This window comes from Triticum aestivum, chromosome 1B (genome assembly GCF_018294505.1).
Source record: "Triticum aestivum cultivar Chinese Spring chromosome 1B, IWGSC CS RefSeq v2.1, whole genome shotgun sequence".
Classification (NCBI taxonomy): Eukaryota; Viridiplantae; Streptophyta; class Magnoliopsida; order Poales; family Poaceae; genus Triticum; species Triticum aestivum.
The window spans coordinates 432,362,903-432,385,788 of NC_057795.1; the positions used below are offsets into that span (position 1 = coordinate 432,362,903).

The 22,886-nt window shown below is 50.2% G+C and overlaps 1 protein-coding gene and 1 long non-coding RNA gene across 2 annotated transcripts; both read right to left on the bottom strand.

Moving 5' to 3' along the window:
• Nucleotides 1–8,725: 8,725 nt before the first annotated feature.
• On the bottom strand, nt 8,726–11,114 carry LOC123129133 (uncharacterized). Its single transcript, XR_006463612.1, has 5 exons — nt 10,785–11,114; nt 9,781–9,860; nt 9,406–9,605; nt 8,985–9,086; nt 8,726–8,915 (listed from the first exon to the last, which is right to left on the bottom strand). It is a non-coding gene; the product is annotated as an uncharacterized lncRNA (long non-coding RNA).
• Nucleotides 11,115–16,019: 4,905 nt separating this feature from the next.
• LOC123129141 (putative cysteine-rich receptor-like protein kinase 20) lies at nt 16,020–21,213 on the bottom strand. Its single transcript, XM_044549326.1, has 8 exons — nt 20,665–21,213; nt 20,282–20,334; nt 18,463–18,518; nt 17,829–18,010; nt 17,513–17,714; nt 17,071–17,308; nt 16,818–16,971; nt 16,020–16,675 (listed from the first exon to the last, which is right to left on the bottom strand). Exons 1-8 carry the CDS (start codon nt 21,112–21,114, stop codon nt 16,328–16,330), a joined length of 1,683 nt encoding a protein of 560 aa, XP_044405261.1. The 5' UTR covers nt 21,115–21,213; the 3' UTR covers nt 16,020–16,327.
• Nucleotides 21,214–22,886: the final 1,673 nt, after the last annotated feature.

Consider the following 22,886-nt stretch of genomic DNA (forward strand, 5'->3'; position numbering starts at 1 on the left):
CTCTGCTCTGCTGCGTTCGATCTCCTGCCGACGGCTGGCCTCTTCTTTGGAGGCAGATCGAGCCTTGTCGAGGCGAGCCATTGTGAGGCGAGCTTTCTCGATCAGTTCGCGCATGCTCATCTGCGGCTTCGGTTGCGTCGCGCTCTCCGGAGATTCGGCGACCTGGTTCTTGGTTCTTGGATCCTTGCTGCTGCTGGGACACGGAAGCTTGCTGCTGTCGACCGCGACGTGGAGCTCGCCCCCGGAGCAGGCACCGCGTACGCGCTTCGCCCGGCGGCAGTTGGACGTAGCGCACGGATCCGGGGCGCTTTGGCTTCTTGGCAGCCGCGGGGTTGGCCATCAAGGCGGGGGTCACGCGCACGCGGGAGGAGCAGGAGTGGAGGTCGGCAGCGGCGGCGCTACGACGCGGGAGCAGAGACGGCGGAAGCACCGTGGTGCCGGCCATGGTCGCGGCCGCGGAGTCGTGGGAGCAACGATCAAACAACGATCGTGAGAGCAGGGATCCGGCGGCAGAACGGGAGGATGCGGTGGAGAGCGAGGTGAGATAGATCGGGAATCTGGGAGACGCTGGATCTGGAATCGAGGCGAGCAAGAAAGAAGAGACGCGGGAAGCAATTTGAATCCGAGTCGAAGTCGTCCAAGGCAGGCATAGCTAAAACGCGCACTTTGGTTTTTGAATCCGAGTCGGCCCGGGCATGGCTAAAACGCGCACTAATGAATTCCGAGTATAAGATGAATCTTTCCAACTAGCACTAATGGCTTCTGATTACTATGTCTCTCTGCTTCAGTTCAGAGTTCAGAGTTCTATGGCGCACACACACACACAAAGAGGACCACCTTCAGTTCAGAGTTCTTATATTGTACACTACCTGAGCATGGATCTTCAGGTTCATCAAGGTCTTTTTTCAATCCAGAACAGCGTTTATTTGGAGATCCTGATGTGTTTGTAGTGTGTGCAGCTACAGATCTTAACTCTGAGCTCTGTAGTTGCTGCTTGTCAAGTTGAGGATGTCTGTTTATTCTGAAAATTGAACATGGCAACTAAGTGTCAGTTTCGATTTGCCATGTATGATCTCAGAAACCTGAAGATCAAGCTTGCAAAGATTCCAAGGCCCCTATCCCTGGATGCCGTAGAAAACAGGAACAGCAAAACATGAAACATTGCATGTTTGAATTACAATGTAACTGATGGAAAATCAATCTGGTAGTTGGTACTACAGAAACATGTTTATTTTCACTATACAAAACTGCTCTTAATATCTCGAATATATACACCACCTGAGCCGTAAAAAGCCCATAATCCTTGCTTACATTTTTATTGTATATATGCCACTACTGAATATTCTCCATTATATCAAACCTCCGGGTCTAGAATGATTCGAACTCTAGTCGACATTGGAGCTGAACTCGTGCAGCCTTCTGTCCTTCCACATACGCCAGGTCTGAAATATTTTTCAGTGCATTTGATGTTTTTTTTTTTGCGGGGGAGTGCATTTGATGTTAATGGAACTGCAGTGTGAATCCAAATTCATAGATATGGGTTTTAAGTATGGACGTGTCTAGGGAGCAGCCGGCTGCTCCCTAGCGTTCCCTGGCAGCCCTCCCAAAATAGTAATTTTCTGTCCCTCCTATCCAGAATAGGAAAGTACCTGGCCCCGCTCCCGATTCCTTGCACCCAACCATCGAGCCGCGGAACTCACCTGATCCTCCCTCCCCCACGTGTTTCCCTCCTCCACCCCCCTGGGCGTCTCCTTTTCTCCCCACCAAATCGCCCAGCCCCATCTTCTTCTCTCTCCCAAGCCACAAAGGGACAACTCCCAGATCCAGAAAACTCTCCACAATCCTCCAATGGTGGTTGGTTTAGGATTTGTTCTCCAGGCAATTCATATTGACTAAGGGTAGAAGAAGCACAGAAAAAGGTCAGATTTAGCTTTCACTTTTCCCCATGGTTGTGTGCTTCTTTCATCCCTATCCCCTGAGTTACCGAAGAACACACGCCTCCCTTTCTCTTTCCCCATGATCTGTATAAGGCTGTAGTTTGAAAAAAATGTGTAAGAGCATTGTACTGGATGAAAAAATAGAAATACAAAGTTGCACAGGTGCTGTTAATTGCTGCAAAATGTTAGATTTTTTGCCTAATTGCTTTGATGGGTTTGTTGTTCTGCTTAATAAGTTGGTAGAAACACAAGTATGTTTACTGGTAAAGCAACTTGCTTGGCCTGTTTTGAGCAACTGTAGATCGTAAGCAAGGTGTGTGTGTAGATGTTTCAGCAAGCTTCAAGCCCTATTTGGACAAATCCAGGAGTGTTGTGCAACGACTGGTTGTTTTAAGCAAGTTAAGTGTTATGGTTAGGCAACTTACATGTTAAGATTAAGCAAAAAGGGTGGGGAGTCAATGTAAAAAAGGGCTGGTTGAAGGAAAATAATGGTAGGCAAGTTTGAGGGTTTGTTTGGGCAAAATTAGGACAAATGTGAAGCAAGAAATACCGGTATGGTTATTATGAAGCAAAACTCCAGATGTTTTTAGCCAGTTAAGTGCTATGTTTTAGGCAACATACATGTTATGTTTAAGCAAAGGACGAAAATGATGTGTAAAAAAACTGCTTGCAAGAAAACAATGGCAGGCAAATTTTTAGGGCTTGTTTTGTGCAAATTCAGTAGTATTGTGATGTTAGACCTTTCAGCCTGAGCATTGATAGTTGTGGATGACACTAGGAGAGTTGGGACAATTTTCGTTGGTTTATTTCTCACACAATGCCATACCAACCCGAGGGGTTGGGGATACATATTTATAGGCTGCTAGCCAGCCAAGGCATATGCTAAGATGCTGCCAAGATGCCAGTCTAAGATGCTAGTCTAAGATGCTAGTCTAAGATGCTAACTGACAGTCCTTGATGGTCAAGAACAGAACTCTATCCTAACAGCCAGTCCTTGATGGTCCAGGACTTTATCCTCCTAACTGCCACAAGGACCATGTGCTGCAGCCCCACAAGGACCCTAGTACACAGACTTATCCATCATTCTCCCCCTAAGTCTTGTACGTCGTCTTGTGGGAGAGTTGAATCATCCCAATCCTGGAGCAAAGTTCGAGGAACTTAACCCTCCCAAGGGGCTTGGTGAGTAGGTCTGCGAGGTGATCCTTGGTGTTGATGTAGCTCGCCTCGATGCTCCCTTCTTCCACACAGCTGCGGATGAAGTGATACCTCAGTCGGATGTGCTTGCTCTGTTCGTGGAACACGGGGTTCTTTGCCAGGGCCAGGGCGGACTTGCTGTCCACCAGGAGCTGCACCGTTCTGGTGTCTTGAACGAGAAGATCACCAAGCAGTCGAGCAAGCCAGAGCGCCTGAGTACAGGCGGTGGAGGCCGCTATGTACTCAGCCTCACAGCTGGACAGGGCCACCACCTGCTGCTTGACTGATTGCCAGCTCACGAGACACTTGCCGAGGAAGAGGAGGATCCCGCTCGTGCTCTTGCTGGTGTCGATGTCGCCGGCGTGGTCGCTGTCGCTGTACCCGACGAAGTGTGCCGCCCCAGGACACCTAGGGTAGTGGAGGCCGTGGTCGAGGGTCCCTGCTATGTAGCGGACGATCCTCTTCACTGCCTGCTGGTGTTCCGACGTTGGTCGCTCCATGAACCGACTGACATAGCCGACGGAGAATGCCAAGTCCGGCCGTGTGTGAGTGAGGTAGCGAAGGCTCCCCACAAGGTGTCGGTACTGCGTAGCATCCACTTCCTCCGTCGTGCTGTCGCGACTTAGTTTCAGCCTCTTCTCCATCGGAGTGAGAGCTGGATGGCAGTCGGTGAGCCCAGCTAGCTCAATGATGCGCTTGGCGTAGGCGGACTGTCGAAGCGCGATCCCGGAGTGGTCCTGGTGCACCTCAATCCCTAGATAGAAGGAGAGGAGCCCCAGGTCACTCATCTGGAACGTGGCCTTCATGTCTTCCTTGAACGCCGCCACCTCTGCATCTTTGGTGCCGGTGATCACCAGGTCGTCAACGTAGACGCCCACCAGCAGGGCATTTCCTCCACTCCCCCGTCGGTAGACGGCAGCCTCATGCGGGCTCTGCTCGAAACCCATCTTCTTCAGCGTGGAGTCCAGCTTGGCGTTCCACGCCCTGGGTGCCTACCGCAGGCCATAGAGAGCCTTGCGCAGGCGGAGCACCTTGCCCTCCTGGCCGGGAATCGTAAACCCCGGTGGCTGATGCACATAGACTTCCTCCTTCAAGTCGCCATTGAGGAATGCCGACTTAACGTCCATGTGGTGGACACGCCAGCCCTCCTGGGCAGCCAGCGCAAGGAGAAGTCGCACGGACTCCATCCGTGCCACGGGAGCGAAAGCGTCGTCGAAGTCGACTCCTTCCTGCTGCAAGAAGCCTCGGGCCACCAAACGAGCCTTGTGCTTGATGATGGCGCCGGCTCCATCCCTCTTCAGCTTGAACACCCACTTAAGGGTGATTGCGCGGTGACCTCGAGGGAGATCAGCAAGCTCCCAGGTGCGGTTTTGCTCGACCGCATCCATCTCCAACTTCATCGCGGCGCGCCATGCCGCGTCTCTCTCGGCCTCTGCAAAGGACCGTGGTTCGCCGTCTTCACACACGAGCTGTAGCTGCGCCTCCAGGTCACGTGGCACCAGTCCTGGCACCGGCTGGTCGCCGAGCACATTATCCATCGTACGGTACCGCAGCGGTTCGCCTCCATACCATGCGTCGACCCGCTCCTCGTCGTGAGTGAGCGGGGAAGCGAACTTCATCGGGTTGTGCTCTGCGTGAGCTGGTGCTGATGAAGACGAGCTCGGAGTGGCGACCGCCGGGGCTGGAGTATGCGGCGTCGCCGGTTGTGGTGTCGTCGGTGTAGCAGGCGCCGGAGTCGATGTAGTTTTGGGGGCCGGGGTAGACGTGCCCGGTGAAGAGGAGCTGCTTGCTCCCCCAGCTTCCTTGAAGTGAGCGTACTCGATAATGAAGTCGTCATACATCGGCGTCGAGCCGTCGTCCACCGCCTTGTCCCATTGCCACCCTCGCCCTTCATTGAACACGACGTCTCGCGCTGTGCGCACACGTTGTGTCTTTGGGTCGAGGATGCGGTAGGCCTTTGAGCCCTCCGCGTAGCCGATGAAGACTCCCGGAGTGCTCCTGTCGTCGAGCTTGCCGATGTGGCCGAGCTCCTTGGCGAACGCAAGGCAGCCAAAGACCCGCAAATGAGAGACCGCCGGCTTCCGCCCATGCCAGGCCTCGTACGGAGTTCTGCCATCGAGTGCCTTAGTAGGAGAGCGGTTGAGGATGTAGACGGCCGTTAGCACCGCCTCTCCCCAGAAAACAGCCGGCATCCCTCTCTGCTTGAGGAGAGCCCGAGCCATCCCCACAAACGTCTGGTTGCGCCGCTCGATGACGCCGTTTTGCTGCGGGCTGTACGGCGCGGAGTAGTGGCGCTGGATGCCCTCATCGGTGCAGTACGACGCGAATTCAGCCATCGTGAACTCGCCGCCGTTGTCAGTGCGCAACACGCGCAATTTGCGGCCGCTCTCCGCCTCCACACCAACCTGCGCGCGCCTGATGGCGTCCGCCGCTTCTCCCTTACTGCCGAGGATCATCACCCACATGTAGCGGGAGAGATCGTCGACGAGCAGCAGGAAGTAGCGTCGACCTCCTGGTGTGGCTGGCGTCACCGGGCCGCACAGGTCTCCGTGCACGAGCTCCAGCTTCTCCTTAGCCCGAAAACTCGCCTGTTGGGGAAAGGGGAGTCGTCTCTGCTTTGTCAGTACGCAGATGTCGCAGAACTGCTCCACATGGTCGAGGCATGGCAGGCCTCGCACCATCTCCTTGGCACTTAGACGCTTCAGGGCCTCAAAGTGAAGGTGCCCAAAGCGCTCATGCCACTGCCACGCCTCGTCGTCTCGACGAACAGCGAGACAGACCGGTTGTGCCACCTGCACATCAAGGACGTAGAGTCGGTTTTCACCTCTGGGCACCTTGGCGAGAAGGCGACGCTGGCGATCCCAGATGCGTAGGACCCCATGCTCAATCAGCACGCGTGAGCAGTTCTCATCCAGCTGTCCCAAGCTGATGATGGAATTCCTTAGCGCGGGGATGTAGTAGACACCGGTGAGCAGCCGGTGCTCTCCCATCTTGGTGGTGAAGATGACGGAGCCGACGCCCTTTATCTCCACAGCGGAGGCATCCCCGAACTTGACGGAGCCTCGCGCATCGGAGTCGAGCTCGGCGAAGAATTCCCTTCGACCGGTCATGTGGTGGGTGGCGCCGGTGTCGAGGCACCACCCCGTAGCCTTGTCCTTCCCGGAGCCATCGCCGAGAAGAGCGTGTGCTTTTGGCTCATCGAGGTGGATGAAAGCCTTTGCGACTGGAGTCGCCGAGGGTAGCTCAATGCTTGCATGCGCCATGAACAGAGCCGTCTCCTCCTCCTTCGCCTGTGCGACGTGAGCCTGGCCTTGTCGTGGTTGCCGACACTCATTGGCCCAATGGCCAAACCGGCCACAGTTGTGGCAACTGTTGTCTTGTGCCGGCTTGGGCTTGCCAGCGGCGCCGTCCTTGGCGCCTCCGCGGGCGTCACCTTCGGCACGTCCTTGTGCCCTGCCCGGGGGGCCTCTTCGCGCCTTACGCTGCTTGCCACGCTTGCGGACGCCCGTCGAGGAGGAAGGCTCCCCCTTCTTCCTGTCACCAAGGCTGGGATCCCACTGCTCCCGAGTTAGGAGCAGCTTCCCGCCGGTGGTGACGGGCCCCGAGGGGGGCTGTGGCTCGTCGGTGTCGACGACCTTGAGTCGACCTATCGCCTCCTCGATCGTCATCGTGGAGAGGTCCAGCAACGACTCGATCGAGCGAGCCATCTGCTTGTACTTCTCGGGAATGCACCAAAAAAGCTTCTCGACAGCTCTCTCCTCGGTGTAGGTGGCATCGCCAAACTTCACCATCTTCTGCAGCAGAGTGTTGAGACGGAGAGCAAAGTCATCAACGTCCTCACCTGGCTTGAAGCCCAGGTTCTCCCACTCCTTACGAAGTGCCTGCAGGGTGGACTTGCGAGCACGGTCGCTGCCGATGCGTGCTGCGGCGATGGCGTCCCAAGCCTCCTTGGCAGTCCGCTTGTTGGAAAGCGAGAACTGCATCTCGGGCGGGACTGCGGCGATGAGGGCGTCCAGTGCCCGTCGATCCTCTAGGTGGTCGACGTTGCTGTCTTGGACTGCCTCCCACATGCGCCGCACCTGGAGCCTGACCTTCATGATCCCGGCCCACTCGACGTAGTTGGTTTTAGTGAGGGTAGGCCACCCAACACTGGAACCAACATCCCTAACCACAGTCCGGACCTCGTAGAGGCCGCGGTCCTGGTCGTTGCAGCCGCCGTCGCGGTGCGCGCCTCCACCTGGAGCGCGGGCGTGCTCGGCTGCCCACTGCGCCGTCCGCTCCTGCGCCACTTTGGCGCGATCTGCGTCGGCGCCGTCGTCCGCAGGCACGGAGCTGCTGGAGCTGCCGGGGCTGCCGCGGAGTGCCTTGGCATCCGCCGTAGCCTCACGGGCTGCTTCTGCTGCTGCTGTTGCTGCTTCTACCTCCGCCCTGGCTGCTTCTACCTCCGCTCTGGCTGCTGCCAGCTCCGCTGCAGCCAGCCTCGACACTCTTGCCGCCGCAGCAGCCGCTGCTACAGCCGCTCGCTCACGCTCCTCTGCCACGGCACGCTCGGCCTCTTGCCGGCGCCGCATGCTCGAGGTAGCCGTGTGCTGAGAGCGACCTACAGACATGGCTCGCTGCAGGGGGGCTGTTGCATGAAGAGGAGGCTGATGAAGACGAGCTGCTGCTCGACAGTCCGGAGGGAGGAAGGTAACCAGAGGCAGACGGAGCAGCTGCTGCTACCGACTTGGGCTGCTCACAGGAAATGCTCAGGGTGCAGGTTAACGAGGCTCTGATACCACTTGTTAGACCTTTCAGCCTGAGCATTGATAGTTGTGGATGACACTAGGAGAGTTGGGACAATTTTCGTTGGTTTATTTCTCACACAATGCCATACCAACCCGAGGGGTTGGGGATACATATTTATAGGCTGCTAGCCAGCCAAGGCATATGCTAAGATGCTGCCAAGATGCCAGTCCAAGATGCCAGTCTAAGATGCTAGTCTAAGATGCTAGTCTAAGATGCTAGTCTAAGATGCTAACTGACAGTCCTTGATGGTCAAGAACAGAACTCTATCCTAACAGCCAGTCCTTGATGGTCCAGGACTTTATCCTCCTAACTGCCACAAGGACCATGTGCTGCAGCCCCACAAGGACCCTAGTACACAGACTTATCCATCATGTGAATCAAACATGAAACTGGCATGGGTATTCTTCTGAAGCAAATTTTGATGTGTTTTCGGCAACTTTGATGATATGTTTAGGCAACTTACATGTCATGATTAAGCAAGAAAGGAATGAATGTAAAAAAAGCTGGTTGAAGAAAAATAATGTTAGGCAAGAAAGGATTACTACTATGCAACAACTGTTTTCATATAGAGATGGATTTATGGTACCTGGTGTCAGAAATTGACTGAAAGTGACTTGAGCTTGGCCTTGTTGAACAGGTACAAGAAGTTTATTCAGCTTGAAAAGCCTTGCAGGCGATGCCCTGTTTCTCTTATCCTAGAAGAAAAATACAACAACAGATGAAATATGTGTATTTCCTGGACAGTTAGGCAACTTGACAGCAGAACTTGGGCAAATGTTGATCAAAAGTGAAGCGACTGTGTATTACCTCGTTAGATCCGGTCTTTTGACGTTTTAATTTTGGTGGTTGTTCCACAGCAGTGTCTTTCTCAACATTTTCATCACCATCTGTGAAAACACTCAGATTGTTGTTGATGTCTAGCGGACGTTTGCCACGGGCAGCAATCTCCTTTCTTCCCCGATGCTGGTACCCAATAAAGGGTGTGCTTCTCTAGCCCTGCAAAAAGAACACGCAACGAGTTAAAAGAACACACAACAAGTTTATTGAATCTTTTTTCTGACACACCTCTTGATGATATTCAATAGCATGCGAGGGATCAGCATCACGATTAACTGCATGATGATCTTCTTGAATGTCCTTTTTGCTTGATCCATCCATTAGTTCCTACTACACAAAACAAAAAAGAGTGCATTCAGATGACTTTCTGGATATCGTCTCTCGGATACTGGCAACTCAAATACCAATTCCAAGCATGTAAAACCAAAAAACCAGGCAAATAGCCTTCCAATGCGCACCAAAAAATAACAAAAACAACACTCATCCGAGGCCTCCAATACTGAACTTGCTTACGCATGATGCTTTCGAGATTTTTTTTCTAAGTTGCCACGCATTCACATCACATGATACATAACTTGGAAAACTCATGATCATCCAGCCTTAGCAAAAAAAAGGGGCGGTGGAAACTACTAAGTGCACGCATATTTACCTCGTTTTCGCCTGTCCTCCGCCGTTTTGACTTCGATTCCTCCTCTTGCATGATATCCTTGCCTTCTAAATCAGCATCTGGTGCACTGGTATTACTATCTATGTCTGATGGGTGCTTCCCACGTTAGATGATCTCTTTAGTGCGCATACACTTGTAGACAATTACCGGCGTGTTTTGTTGCTGTGGTGGGCGTACCTGCGCTGAAAAAAATGATGCTTGTTTGCTTAGTAAAATATAGTCGCATAACTCGAACATGACAACACCACCGCCCCGTCCCACCCCCATATTCATCTTGAAAAAACACTAGTAAAAAAAGGAACAACACCGCCCCTGTCCTGCCACCTGTTTTATTTCAGCCCGAGAAAAAGCGGTTACCTCTATTTCATCTACACCCTGTTGGGTTGCTTGTGCGACCTGATCGTCACTTTTTTTGCTTGTCTCAGACATTGTTGATGCTGCAAAAACACAAAAGGATATCAGGGAAATGAAAAAAAATATAAAAATTATTAGCCACATATACAATTTCTTCTGCTTGATGAAAACTTGTCTGCTTATAGCACTATATTTGCCTGTTTCATGGCTCAAAAACTTGCTAGAGCTTGCTGATGTGCCATCCTACCTCAATCCCAAAATCTAAAAATGACTTAAGCAACAAATAAAAAAGTGACAAAACAGACCAGACACCCACACCCCACCCCTGGTACTCAACACTTTAGTAAACACAATATGAATTACCATGAATTATGGATCACAAAGTCAACGCAACTCATATATTGACTTATGGCAAATTTCTACACCAAAAAAATAACCTCACACAACATGAATTAACCTGCCAAAAATCCACATCATATTGGCAACTCAAATTAACATGGGCACTCTTCTCCGAAGACTCCCCAAACTCCCCAGCCTCTCTAGATTCGGCAACTCAATTAACGTAGTTAGGCAACCCCTAACAAACTTGAAGCAACTCATCAATCCCACCAACAACAAAAAATCTACACAATCTCGTAGCAACTCAAATTAACATGAGTCAGGCAACTCCTACACAAATCTCAGGCAAAATCCCCAAATCTCCAAGCAACTGAATTAACATGAAAAATAGACATGAGTCAGGCAACTCCTACACAAATCTCAGGCAAATCACATACTCGATTCGACTGAATTAACACGAGATGCACACAACGGATCTGCCCACTGGGCTCGGAAAAATGTTTGGGAAGGGACAGCAATGAACTAGGGCCTCCCCTCTCTGCGCGCATGATCACCTCTCCCCCTCCGTGTGCCCATGAATCCTAAACGCATCAACGAACTAGGGCCACCCCTATCCCCGAGCAGAAATGGAATCGTGAAAAAAGGGCGGGGAACAACGTGATTCTTACCTCAGAAACTCCGTGGCAAGTCCCCTCGCCGGAAACGCAGCGTCGCCGACGACCTTCACCCCGCACCCCTTGGCGGACTGGAGACAGAGCACCGCTGCGACCTTCACCCGCTCCGCCTCTCTTCTGCAGCCCCCGCGCGCACCACCACAGCCTCTCGCGCCTCCGCCCCGCGCGCGCGCTCAACCACCACCCGCGACCTGTGCGGCAGCCGGCGGGCGCTCCAATTTCTGCGGCGGCGATGCAACCCACGACGGCCGAGCGAGATGTGCGGGGGAGAAGGGATTGGGGGAACAACACCGAGGAGTGGGTGTAGTGGTGGGCCCTCCCCAGGTTGATGGTTGTCGTAAGAAGGACGCCGAGCCAACAAATCTTCTCCGACAAAAAAACCCCTGGGTCACGATCCCGCGTGCGTGTTGCGATCGGACGGCTCTCAGGGTGTGTGCTCGCGCGAGCAAACGAGCACCCGACCACTTTTTAGGATTTAGGTTTAAGTATTAGTGCAAGCCACCAAGTGTTCACTTACATCTCGTACAAGATCACCAACTGTATCCCCTCGGTTGGCATCAAAAGATTCTGAATCGTGCAGCATTATCTGATTTCTTGTGCTGTTGTTGTATCTCGTATGGCTTATTTCAGAACCGTCCCTGCACATATAGATGGAGAAAAGCTCACTGCAAGTAGAACTCGTATCGAAAAGAAAATCCCCACATATAGTTCCCTTTTTTCCTTTGTAAGATCTAATGAGTAGAAGCGCAAATTTTCTCCCTGTAATGTATCAAGTTTTCGATGCATTTGGTTGGGTAGTTGATACATTGCATCGGTTGAGTTTTCCTTGCATAAAGCCCTGTTGCCAGTATAAGAAATCTATACCACCTGCTTGTAGCATTGTGTTCATTTTGCGGTGTGCTAAGATCAGAAAAATGGTGAAATGCCTATGACCCTGTTAATCTTCGAGGAAAGATAATCTAACATGACAGGTTGCAGTTTTAGGAATAATGGTTTCTGATTTCTATTGGGGATGGTACACACATATACATAATGAATACTGATGCAATCTCTTCTAAGTATGTGCAAGGTGCAACTACAGGTCTTAACTCTTCAACTCTGTGATTGCTGCTTGTTGAGTTGAGTTTGATGGTTCTCAAGTTTTGGTTTGCCATCTATGATGTCAGAAACTTGATTGATCCAGGTGAGATTCTGAGATCACTATTCTGCATGTTGTAGAAAATAAGACCAATCGTTGTTTTCGGATCAAACCACTTGTGATGAAGCAAAGAACACAAATGAAAGAAAGAAAAATGAAATGAAGAATGGGCTTGTTTGTATAGTGACATGGAGAACTACTAGTCCCATACGTCCGCGATGGCTATAGTGAAAAAAAAAAGTTGTATCTGAATGTCATGCCGGAAGTTTTGCCTTGAGAATTGGAGACAAATGACTGGTGATGGCCTAATGGAGACAAATGTCATACTATGTTTTTAACTGGTAGTTCGTTTAACTGCTAATGACAAGTGCTATTTAGGGAAGGAAATAACAATATTAACCCTGAAGTTCAGAGCTGCTACAAGCCAGACAACCAGAAACAGGACTGTTTTGTGTCTGCATCATCTTGACACACAAGCCCCTTTATTAGGACGCAAGATGCAAACAAACTAATGGCCTTTACAGAGGAAAAAGAATTGGTCACCCGAGGCCGAGGGTATTACAGAGAAGAGCTAATTTGAAAAGGTCATCAAAACAGTATGATATGTTTCTTTCCAGTGAGAATGTTTTCTAAATACTATTTGAAACCTTTTGATAGGGATAACCTAGCAAGCTTTTTGGCACCTTCCTAATGCGACAAACAAATTCTGAATTGTTGTGGTGTAAAATTTTCTAGACGGGGCACATATATCTGTTCAAGCACAGAAGTAATCTTCTTTAATCATGAAAAGAATTGTTATTAGGAGGGAACACAACAGATGAAATAGAGCTAGTGGCAGATGCTTGCATACATCAGATCCAATGCTTTTACTACATAAAACAATTCCTTGAATTAATTGATCAATTGTGATCATAATGCACACTAATTAATGGCCAAATTCAGAATCTCACTCGCACTACTGGAAAACAAGCCAGTGAAATACTCCTACACACTTGCTGGAAATTTTGCTGGAAGTTTTGAAGTATTGATAGTGGCAAAATGCAATGGATAAAAACAATGGGTAAGCCCTTTCTCTTTTGTTAGTATTGGTTCTTCTCCTCCTTGCTACTTTGAAGTACTGATAATTCTCCTCCTTGGGCATGTCATTTCCCAGAGTGTTAAAATGGGCACTCTTAATTTCTCTTTCGGAGGAAGCGGAGAAGCTGCGGATGACTCTAAGGCACAGAGGAAGAGCAAGAACTGCAACACCTGTGGATGTTGTCAACGTTTCTCATTGTAATTGAGTTATTTTTTTAATGAAGATCCGTAGTGTAAATTCAGTTGATGTATCTGACCCTTGTATTTCAGTGGATGTGTGGCAATGGATATGTTAATTCAATTCAATTATTTTCGCTACAATGTGGCATGAAATTGGTTTGATATTGGCACAAATTGTACCGAACGAAAATTGCAGCAGTTGCAAAATTCAGACAGCAAGTACACGAGCTGTACATACATCAGATGCACACATCAGATGAAAGAAAACATAGAAAGAGATCTAGTGGCAGATGCTTGCATACATCAGACTGATCATAATTGTGATCCAATGGTTTTACATAAACCGAATCCCTTGCATAAATCGTCAATTGTGATCATAATTCACACTAATTCGTGGTCAAATTAAGAATCTCACTCGCATTACTGAAAAACATGCCAGTGAAATTCTCCTACACATTTGCAACTAGATTACGTAGTTGACAACTTGTAGCTTACAACTAGACCTTCTTCAAGGATGGTGTAGAGTTTGACATTCCAAACATGGTTATGTGCATCACCACTCAAACGAAGTATTGTGAAATCAGAGATGAATCCATTGGATTTGTGCCTTAGTACACACTTTTCCGACTAGAGCACCAGAATGCTTTAAGAAGCCATAGAAGCATACAAGAATAAATAGATACGAAAAGATTACTCAAATGCTCTGCAAAATTCAGACCAACAATTCTCTCATTCATATCCAAAATTGATTACAGTATGACTTGATAGTCGGTACATCAAGGACTTACTTAGCTCAAAGCTTCACTCACACATACACACAAGAGTTCACCAACCAATGCTACTCGTCAGAAACTGCAACTTTAACTCACCACGACGCCAATGCCTAAGAATCCAAGTCAGCCAAGATTAATTTTACAGGAGAGTCAGCATAGTCTCCAGACGCTAGGCAGCTCACATGATTACTGTGTGTATCGACAAGTTCAATTCTACTCCTTTTTTCCTGCTACAAGCCAGGTAGCAAACGGGCATTTTGGATTTTGCGGCGAGTGCGTTTTACGCTCTGTCTCATGCCGGAATTGCAGTACATGAGCTTCCTTTTTAGGCTCATCTGCTTTACTTTGATTTATTGAAAATGCCCTTTATTTACTTAAACCCTTACTTAGGACCAGGTGTGGATGTAGTGTAACTATGCCGTACACATCTTAACAAGGTTTTTGCTGCCTAGCTAGATGGAGACTCTGCTGACACTCTTGTAAAATTACTAATGACTGAAAGAGATTGAAAGAACACTAGAAATCTTGGTGATTAAGTGCAGAACCTAGAGATGCAAAGATTAAATGAAACTCATGTGTGAATGGTTTAGGAAGGACTAGCTTAACTGGAAGGTTTCACCCACACGGACTCAAGAAAGGAATTGGTTCCTCTGCTTCCTCTGCTTTGCTTCCTCTGATGCAAGACTACCACCAGCAAGCCTGCACTGCTGATGATTCCTTCCTCTGCTTCGATCACCCGAGCGTTCATCCGTGGATTTGCATCGCTTGAGCAAAGTCCCGTCGACGAGCCATCTCGAGGAGGTGAGCTTGATAACGCCATGCGTGCTGTCTTGCTTGGAGCAGCTCCTCAGGGGACTTGGTCACGTCGGAGTAATGGATCCAGGGGTCGTTGAACTGCACGGTGTCCGCCATCTGCTCCACCTTTCGCCGGGCCTCTGCTCTTCTGCGCTCGATGTCCTGCCGACGTCCGGCCTCTTCTTTGGAGGCAGAGCGAGCCTTGTCAAGGAGAGCCATGGTGATGCGAGCTTTCTCGATCAGTTGGCGCATGCTCATCGGCGGCTTCGATTGCGTCGCGCTCGCCGGAGATTCGGCGACCTGGTTCTTGATGACGGAGGAGTGGAGCGGATCCTTGCCGCTGCTGGGAGACGGAAGCTTGCTGCCGTTCTTGATGTTGGCGGGGAGCGCGACATGGAGCTCGCCCCCGGAGCAGGCACCGCGTACGCGCTTCGCCGGCGGCGGTTGCTCGCCGCGCACGGATCCGGGACGCTTTGGCCTCTTGGCAGCCGCCACGGGGTTCGCCATCAAGGCGGGGTTCACGTGCACGCGGGAGGAGCAGGAGTGCAGGTCGGCGGTACGGCGCGGGAGCAGAGACAGCGGGAGCACCGTGGTGCCGGCCATGGCCGCGGCCGCGGGAGTCGCGAGAGCACGGATCCGGCGGCGGGAGGGAGGAAGAGGATGCGCTGGAGGCCGATCAGAGGGCAAGGTCAGATCGATCGGGATTGGGGAGGAGACGGGGCGAGCAAGAACGAGGAGACGCGGGCGACAGGGCGGCAATATCTTATCTGTCGATGGTTTGAATCCGAGTCGGCCCAGGCATCGCTAAAACGCGCGCTTTCTTCGTTTTTGAATCCGAGTCGGCCCAGGCACGGCTAAAACGCGCCCTAATGAATCCGAGTATAAGATGAATATTTCCATCTTTCCAACTAGCACTAATGAATCCGAGATTCCGAGTACTATAAGAAATCTAATAGCTTCTGATTACTTACGTCTCTCTGCTTCAGTTCAGACTGCAGAGTTCTTCCTTATATTGTACACTACCTGATCTTCAGGTGCATCAAAGGTCTTTTTTCAATTCAGAACAGCGCTTATTTCGAGATCCTGATGTGTTTCTAGTGTGTAGTTGCTGACCTCTGTAGTTGCTGCTTGTCAAGTTGAAGTCTAGTCTGATTATGCGCAAAAAAAACAAACCAAAAAAAACAGACTTGAAGTCTGATTATGCGCAAAAAAAAAAGGTTGAAGTCTGATTATTCTGAAGTTGAACGTGCCGGCTAAGTGTCAGTTTCGGTTTGCCATGTATGATCTCAGAAACCTGAAGATCAAGCTTGCAAAGATTCCAAGGCCCCTATCCCTGGATGCAGTAGAAAATAGGAACAACAAGACATGAAACATTGCATGTTTGAATTACAATGTTTGAAAATAGGAAAATCAGTCTGGTAGTTTTGGTACCACAGAAACGTGTTTATTTTCACTATACAAAACTGGTCTCGATATCTCGAATATGTGCTGCACTACCTGTGTCGTAAAAAGCCCAAAATCCTTGCTTACATTTTCATTGTACATATTGCTACTACTGAATGTTCTCCATTATATCAAACCTCCGGGCCTAGAATGATTCGAACACTGGTCGACATTGGAGCTGAACTCGTTATGGTTATGTCCATTGTCCTGCTTGATTGGCCCACGTATGTCGATGTCGTGTCTCTCTCAGTACACCCATGGATCAGCGCGGTTGGTTGCTTAGGCTCCATTGGTAAGCTTATGCATTCAGGGTTCAGCATTGCTGCAACATCTGTCATGGTGGGCCGGTCTGCTGGATCTTCCTGAGCACAAAGCAGTGCCACCTGAGTGCATTTCGTTATCTCAGCGACTTCATATCCGACCCCCAACAACGGATCCACAAGCTCATGCAACCTTTGGTCCTTCCACATATGCCAGGCCTGAAATAGTTTTTCAACAGACTTGACATGAGAGAACTGCAGCGCAAAAGAAGGAAAATAACCTGGCAATAAAAGTAAACATCCCATGAATGTGAACTAGTATAAGAAATCTTTGCTTTAAATAGATGTTCAGTTCACTCACATCTCGTACAAGATCACCAACAGTATCCCCTCGCTTGTCGAGTATGGTATTCTTCCGGCCACTAATAATCACCAGAACCAAAACACCAAAGCTGAACACATCTGTCTTCATTGAGTAAACTCCTCGAGATGCATACTCCGGAGCTTTGTAACCACTGAAAAGTGAAACAAAAGATATCAAAACTGTAAGATTAGAACATCTGTAGACAAAATGGTGGGAATCTGTGATGATTGATATATTAGGTAGCTGATACCTCGTTCCCATGACCCTACCCGTGCGCTCTTCTGCTACATCTGAACTCAGAGCTCTAGCTGATCCAAAATCAGCAATCTTTGGGAGCATGTTACAATCCAAGAGGACATTATGTGGTTTCAAGTCTCTGTGGACAAGCCAGAACATGGAGTGCTTATGCAGGTAAAAAATTCCCTCTGTTAACCCTGTAATTATCTTGAATCGCTTAGACCAGTTTAGCAATGGCCCTTTTGTTCTGTCTGCAAAATGTTCGAAGAATGATTATCTTTTTGGAATTTTTTCTTCTGCTCTAAACAAAACTATAATAGTTTCAAATCAATTATGATGTGGAACTAGGGTTTCTGTAGCCTTGATTTAATTGTAGACGGTTTGCATTCGTGCACATACATAGTTGGAATTAAACGAGGCGCGCTTAGAAATAACTTACAGTAGGGAAAACTTACCACATAGGTAACGATCCAAGGAACCATTTTGCATGAACTCATACACTAGAATCCTTTCTTTCCCATGGATGCACCACCCCAATAACCTAATCACATTGGCATGCTGAAGCTTTGCAAGCTGCAATTCACTGTTGACTTCAACCATTGCTGCGTGCTCATCAGCTCTTTTGATGGCAACATTAAGTCCACCAGGCAACCAGCCCTGCAATTTTTACTAAGGGGGTTAAAATTAACTTTCTCTAAACGGACATCCACGCTATTAGGAAGACAAGGGGATATGCATTCACTTTGTTAACTTGTTTCTATGTTGGCTTACCTTGTACACCCTCCCAAATCCTCCCCATCCAATTATCATCTTCTCTGAGAAATTCTCTGTAGCATCCAAGATCTGACAGAAATCGAACCTTGTGAATCCCGCGCAAGCCTCTTCCATACGGGTACAAAGCTCCACAAGTTCTTCAATGTCAACGATATTCTGTTCTCGCAGGTCCACTTTTCCTGACTCACAGATAATCTATCATTGTCACCAATGGAGATTTAACAAACGTTGACACTACTAAAAGTATAAAAAATATTGAGAAAATGATCCAGTTTTTTTGGATTTCATGTGGTTACTAATGGGGTAAGTATGTGCTAAAGGAATTTCTCAAGTACAGAACTCTATGTTCGGTCTTATATTTGTTTACAGAGGTAGTATCATACATGTATGACTGCTTCCAGTAGCTAGTGCTCTTTCATGACGTGCTAATTAACTTCTATTTTACTACAGTTAAATTCTATGTGGTGACACAATAGTTATTCATGAAAAAGTATGCATGTGTAACAAAAGTAATGTCAAAATCATTCATATGGATACAATGACGCAATCCAAAATCCTTGAAGCATATAACATTGACATGAAACCTCAGTCAATTAGTTTCCATATCTAATTCACAGAAGTAAGAGCTTACCTACAAATGGTTGTTCTCCAATATCGCAGAGTTCAGTAGCTACTTTGTTTGGAAGCCTAAATATAGGAAAATCTCATCATTATTGTGCCACCCATCTTTGGTTTCAACAGAGTCATAAGAAGTGGAAAACTTCAAGAGTACTGCCCCCCCTCCCTCGCGTCGCCCCTCTCGGGCGGCTCGAGGGCGACAACCCTAGATCTCGCCGCCTCCCCCCTTCCTCCCCTCCCTCCTCGCCGCCACCAGAGGCATCCGCTGGGCAAGCCCGGGGCGTCGCCAAGGAAGGTGGCGGCGGGGCCTCTGCTGCTCCGTTTCTCCAGCGGGGGGCGTCGGAATCCGGGGCGGCGGCCTCGTTCGGTGAGGCGCCACCGTCTCCTCGGCTGGTGGTGGCGCGGGTGTGGTCCGGTGGGCTTGGCTGCGCGGGCAGCAAGCTCCCCGGCGGACGAGATCCGCGGCGCCGGCGGTGGGGCTTCTGGCCTCTTCGGCTCCGGATCTGGCCGCCCCTTCCCCCTTCTGCTGCCCTGCGTGCTCCACCCCTTCAGATCTGGTCCGGGTCGACTTGGTTCTCCGGTGCCTGGAGCTGGATGTGGTGTTGGTGGTGTGGAGCCTTGACCGGGAGAAATCCATGGCGGCGACGTCCATGGACGCCGCTCCCCTTCTTGGAGGCGCCATTCAGGTCTTTTGCTCCACCCCCCCTTCCCCTAGCCTCCCGGGTGAAAGCTCGAACTTTGTTGGGCGGCGACGGTGCTCTTGGCTCCGTTTGCTTCTTGAAGTCGTCGCCTTGGATGCTTTTTGGATTGTGGGCACTACGGTGTGGTGGTTGTCGGGCGGCGGCGACTGTGTGCCCCAAGTGGCGGCGGCGGCAGCTTGGCAGGTCCGGCAGTGTTCGGGTTTCTTCTGGTGCTCTCTGTGCAACTGGTGTCAGCTTGGTCCGGCGGCCTCTGGCCAGGAGGGGATCGGGTTCCCCTCCTCCGGCGGCTACAGTAGTGCAAGTTGTGAGTGCCGGAGCGTCATTCCTCGGCCTTGGCCCTGCCTCCTCGTTGCTCCGTCCTCCCTGGACACCCTGTTGCTGTCTGACCGGCATCTTTCTCCTCTCCAAAGGATCGTCAGTGGGCAGCGGTGATGCGGTGTTTCTGGTGAAGTTTCTTAGTCATGTAGGGTGTGCTCTGTTCCTACTCCTTCTGGTTGCATCCTTCCATCCATGTTCTAGGGTGAGCAACCCATATGTCGACGGCTCGGCGCCTTTCGAGCCAGGCGAGGAGGCAGGGGCCTCTTTCGACAGTGGGAGTGGATGGTGATGTTGTTCCAGGGCTTTGGTGTTCGGTGCCGTCATAGCCTATCCTCGACAGCGGGCGCTTCCCGGAACCCCATTTCCCCTTCCCTGGTGAGCCTTGGGTGGACGAGGGCCTCTGCGTGCTTCAGCTCATGCTTATCATGTGCTATCTCCTAGCTGTAGTGTGTGAGGTTTTGAGAGTTGCCTTCCAGCACCCTTGTATCTTGCCGTGTTTTTTTTGTTGTTGTTCGAGTTTGTAGCGCAGTGGTTGTAATCCTGGCCGGTTGATGGCTTTGTTAATTCAAAGCCGGGCTCTCCTTGAGCCTTCGTTCTAAAAAAAAGTGGAAAACTTCATGCATTTGAGTCTGTATAACTGAACTTAACAAGGGTACATAACTTGAATATGACACTAAATCAACTTAACAAGGAAAAATCGTGCTTATATTGATAAAGAATATGGCAAATCATTTTGTAGCTTAAGTCAAACAGATTCATTGATGTGGCGTACATCCTGTAATAATAAGCTACATAATGGACGAACAATCTGACCTGATGTGACGATTTGAACTATCTGTGACTACAGTGAGCACCCCCTCATGAGCCTGCTAGACAATATCAAATATCATCGTTATTGATGTACAACTAACCAGCACAGATTGTATGATCGAAGTTAGCTGTAGCCCCTCACTCCCCCAATCTCCAATCCTATTGGTCCACAATTAATTACTCACTGTAAAATTCATATCGAATTGTTTAACGGCAATTAACAATCTGCAATTGGACCCCAATTCAGACGCAGTCACTTGAATAGCTCAGTTCAACCGAATTTAAGTAAAATCGCTCTGAAATCAGTAATTTTCGTCAACCAGTGAGGTTTCAGTTTTGATATCAGCTCTGAATTCAGTGATTGCCCCAATTTTGATACTACTGACCTTGACACGGCGACTATCTGCAGTAGAATTGTCGAGGAGGGCGATGAGCGGGATGAGGCGGATGAACATGTCGATCTCGTGCTGTGCGGCGCGGAGCTCGTCGGCCATCCGGGCTCCCAGGAACAGGCGGCGGAGGTAGCCGCAGTCCTGGCACGCGGTCACGAGCGCGTAGCACCGCCGCAGAGCACTGCCGAGCTGCTCCAGCGGCCGCCTGGTGGCCTCCCGCCGCATCAGATCCTCGAGCTCCAGCTCCCCGAGCAGGCCGCCGACGAGCTCCACGTGCTGCGCGAGCCGCATGCAGGCATCCCGGTGGCGGCGCGCCACCAGGGCGGCCTGCACGACCATGGAGACCAGCCCGAGCGCGTCGACGCCCACCAGTTGCGCCATGGTGGAGGCTTGCCCCAGGGCGCCCCACAGGCTGCTCGACGGGCTGTCCCATGCGCTCGCCATGCTCGCTGCTCCCCGCTGCTGCACTCGTTGCCGCCATTGACGGGCGCGGGCGCGACACGTATCTATCGGTGAACTTGTGTGTGTCGCCGGCGACTTTGACTTTTTTTCTTTCCCAAAAGGGCAGTTGGGCTGGTCCAGTCCCAGCCGTCCGATGCAGCGAGATTCTACCGTTCGATCCTGCGCGCGTTGACTTTCTCATCTTCTTCTTCCTCCCCGCGCGTAATGCGAGCGCTGCCCCCTTCTGCTGGACGTCCTCGCGGCCGACAGCGACCACCCCGTCATCTAGGCCTCCCCCCCTCCGTCATCCCGTGTTGCTGGATGCCGTGGTCGCCGCCGGTTGCTGCCGTCGTCTCATGTTTCTCGTCAGATCCATGTAGCACTGGAAACGCAAAGAATGCCAAGGCCCGCATCGATGTAATGTTTTCTTTTTTGAAGAAGGTGTGTATTATATTAATTAATCAACATAGGTTCATTACAATCATTGTCGACCAGCCACAGCGCACAGGCCGAGACCGAGTCAATCTACACACCCTTTCTCACACTACTCTTACCATACATAGCGAGAGCATGTGCAACCCTATAGCTATTTCTTGAAATCTTAGCAATAGTAAAATCAAGGAGTTGGCCCAACAAACTTAGAATTTTCCTAATCAAGTTGCCAACGGGGGATCCGTTAAATTCCCTTGAAGAGAGTTGCCCGAGTGACATTCACGCAGTCGGTCTCAATAATTACCAGCTGATCTATGAGCTGCATGGTTCCTTGGATGCCTTCAAGACAAGCTTCAGTTTCAGTCGCCTCAGCACTAAAACAATTACGGATTGTGTTCCAAGCAGATTCTATCACTGACCCATTTGTATCTTGGAGAACAGCCCCCGATGCTCCATGTTTTGCCTCTTGAATAAAGCTTGCATCAATGTTCAGCTTGAGCCATCCCGTATGACGGTCAGAGCATCTACATTGGGATATGTCAAATATGGCCCCTCAAACATGCGCGGATGCGTCCGTAGGTAGTAATCGGGCATGCCTCAAATTTCACGAATGGCATCCTCACATATCATACTAGATTCTTAAATCCATACAAGGACATGCAAACGAAATAAATCTATGTACTATGTCGATCACCTAGCTACTCATCATTGGCGACATCGACGATCTCTACGCCCGGCTCCGGCAGGCCTCCTCCTTCTCTATCTCCGTGTTGAGTTCAACGAAGAGCGCGTCGAATGCTGCCTGCTCCTGCTGGAGGAACGCTCAGTTGGCCTCCACATAGGCCTCATCCTGGATGGACTCCAGGATGACCTGCTGCTCCGCCATATCCTTCGATTGGGCGACGGCGAACTCCGCCTCCGCCTGCTCCATGTTGAAGCCCGACAGCTGCTGCTCCGGCAGCTCCGGCTTTGGCTCCTCCGCCTCCATCGAAGCCACCTCCTCTTCCTCCTCTTCCCTCGGTTGCTCCTTGTAAGGGCATATTTATTCCCCAGTGGTTTTGGTGATTGATGACAATACTTTTGCGGACTAATCGTGTGCGTTAAGTTCTGTCAGAGAATCATCCATTGGCACGAGACGATTTCCTCCCCTCGGTGTTTTATTCAAGACGGTGTAACTCCTGCGCTTCGTTGTTGGTGGACTAGTTTCGTAGGAGTCACCGTACTATTAAGAGGGGATCCTCTTTGGTAAGACTAGGGTGGAATCAACACGTACACATCCCTATCTCACCCGTCGTCTTCCCTTCGCATCTTTGGAGCTGCTCTTCTCTTCCGGTTCCTTCTTC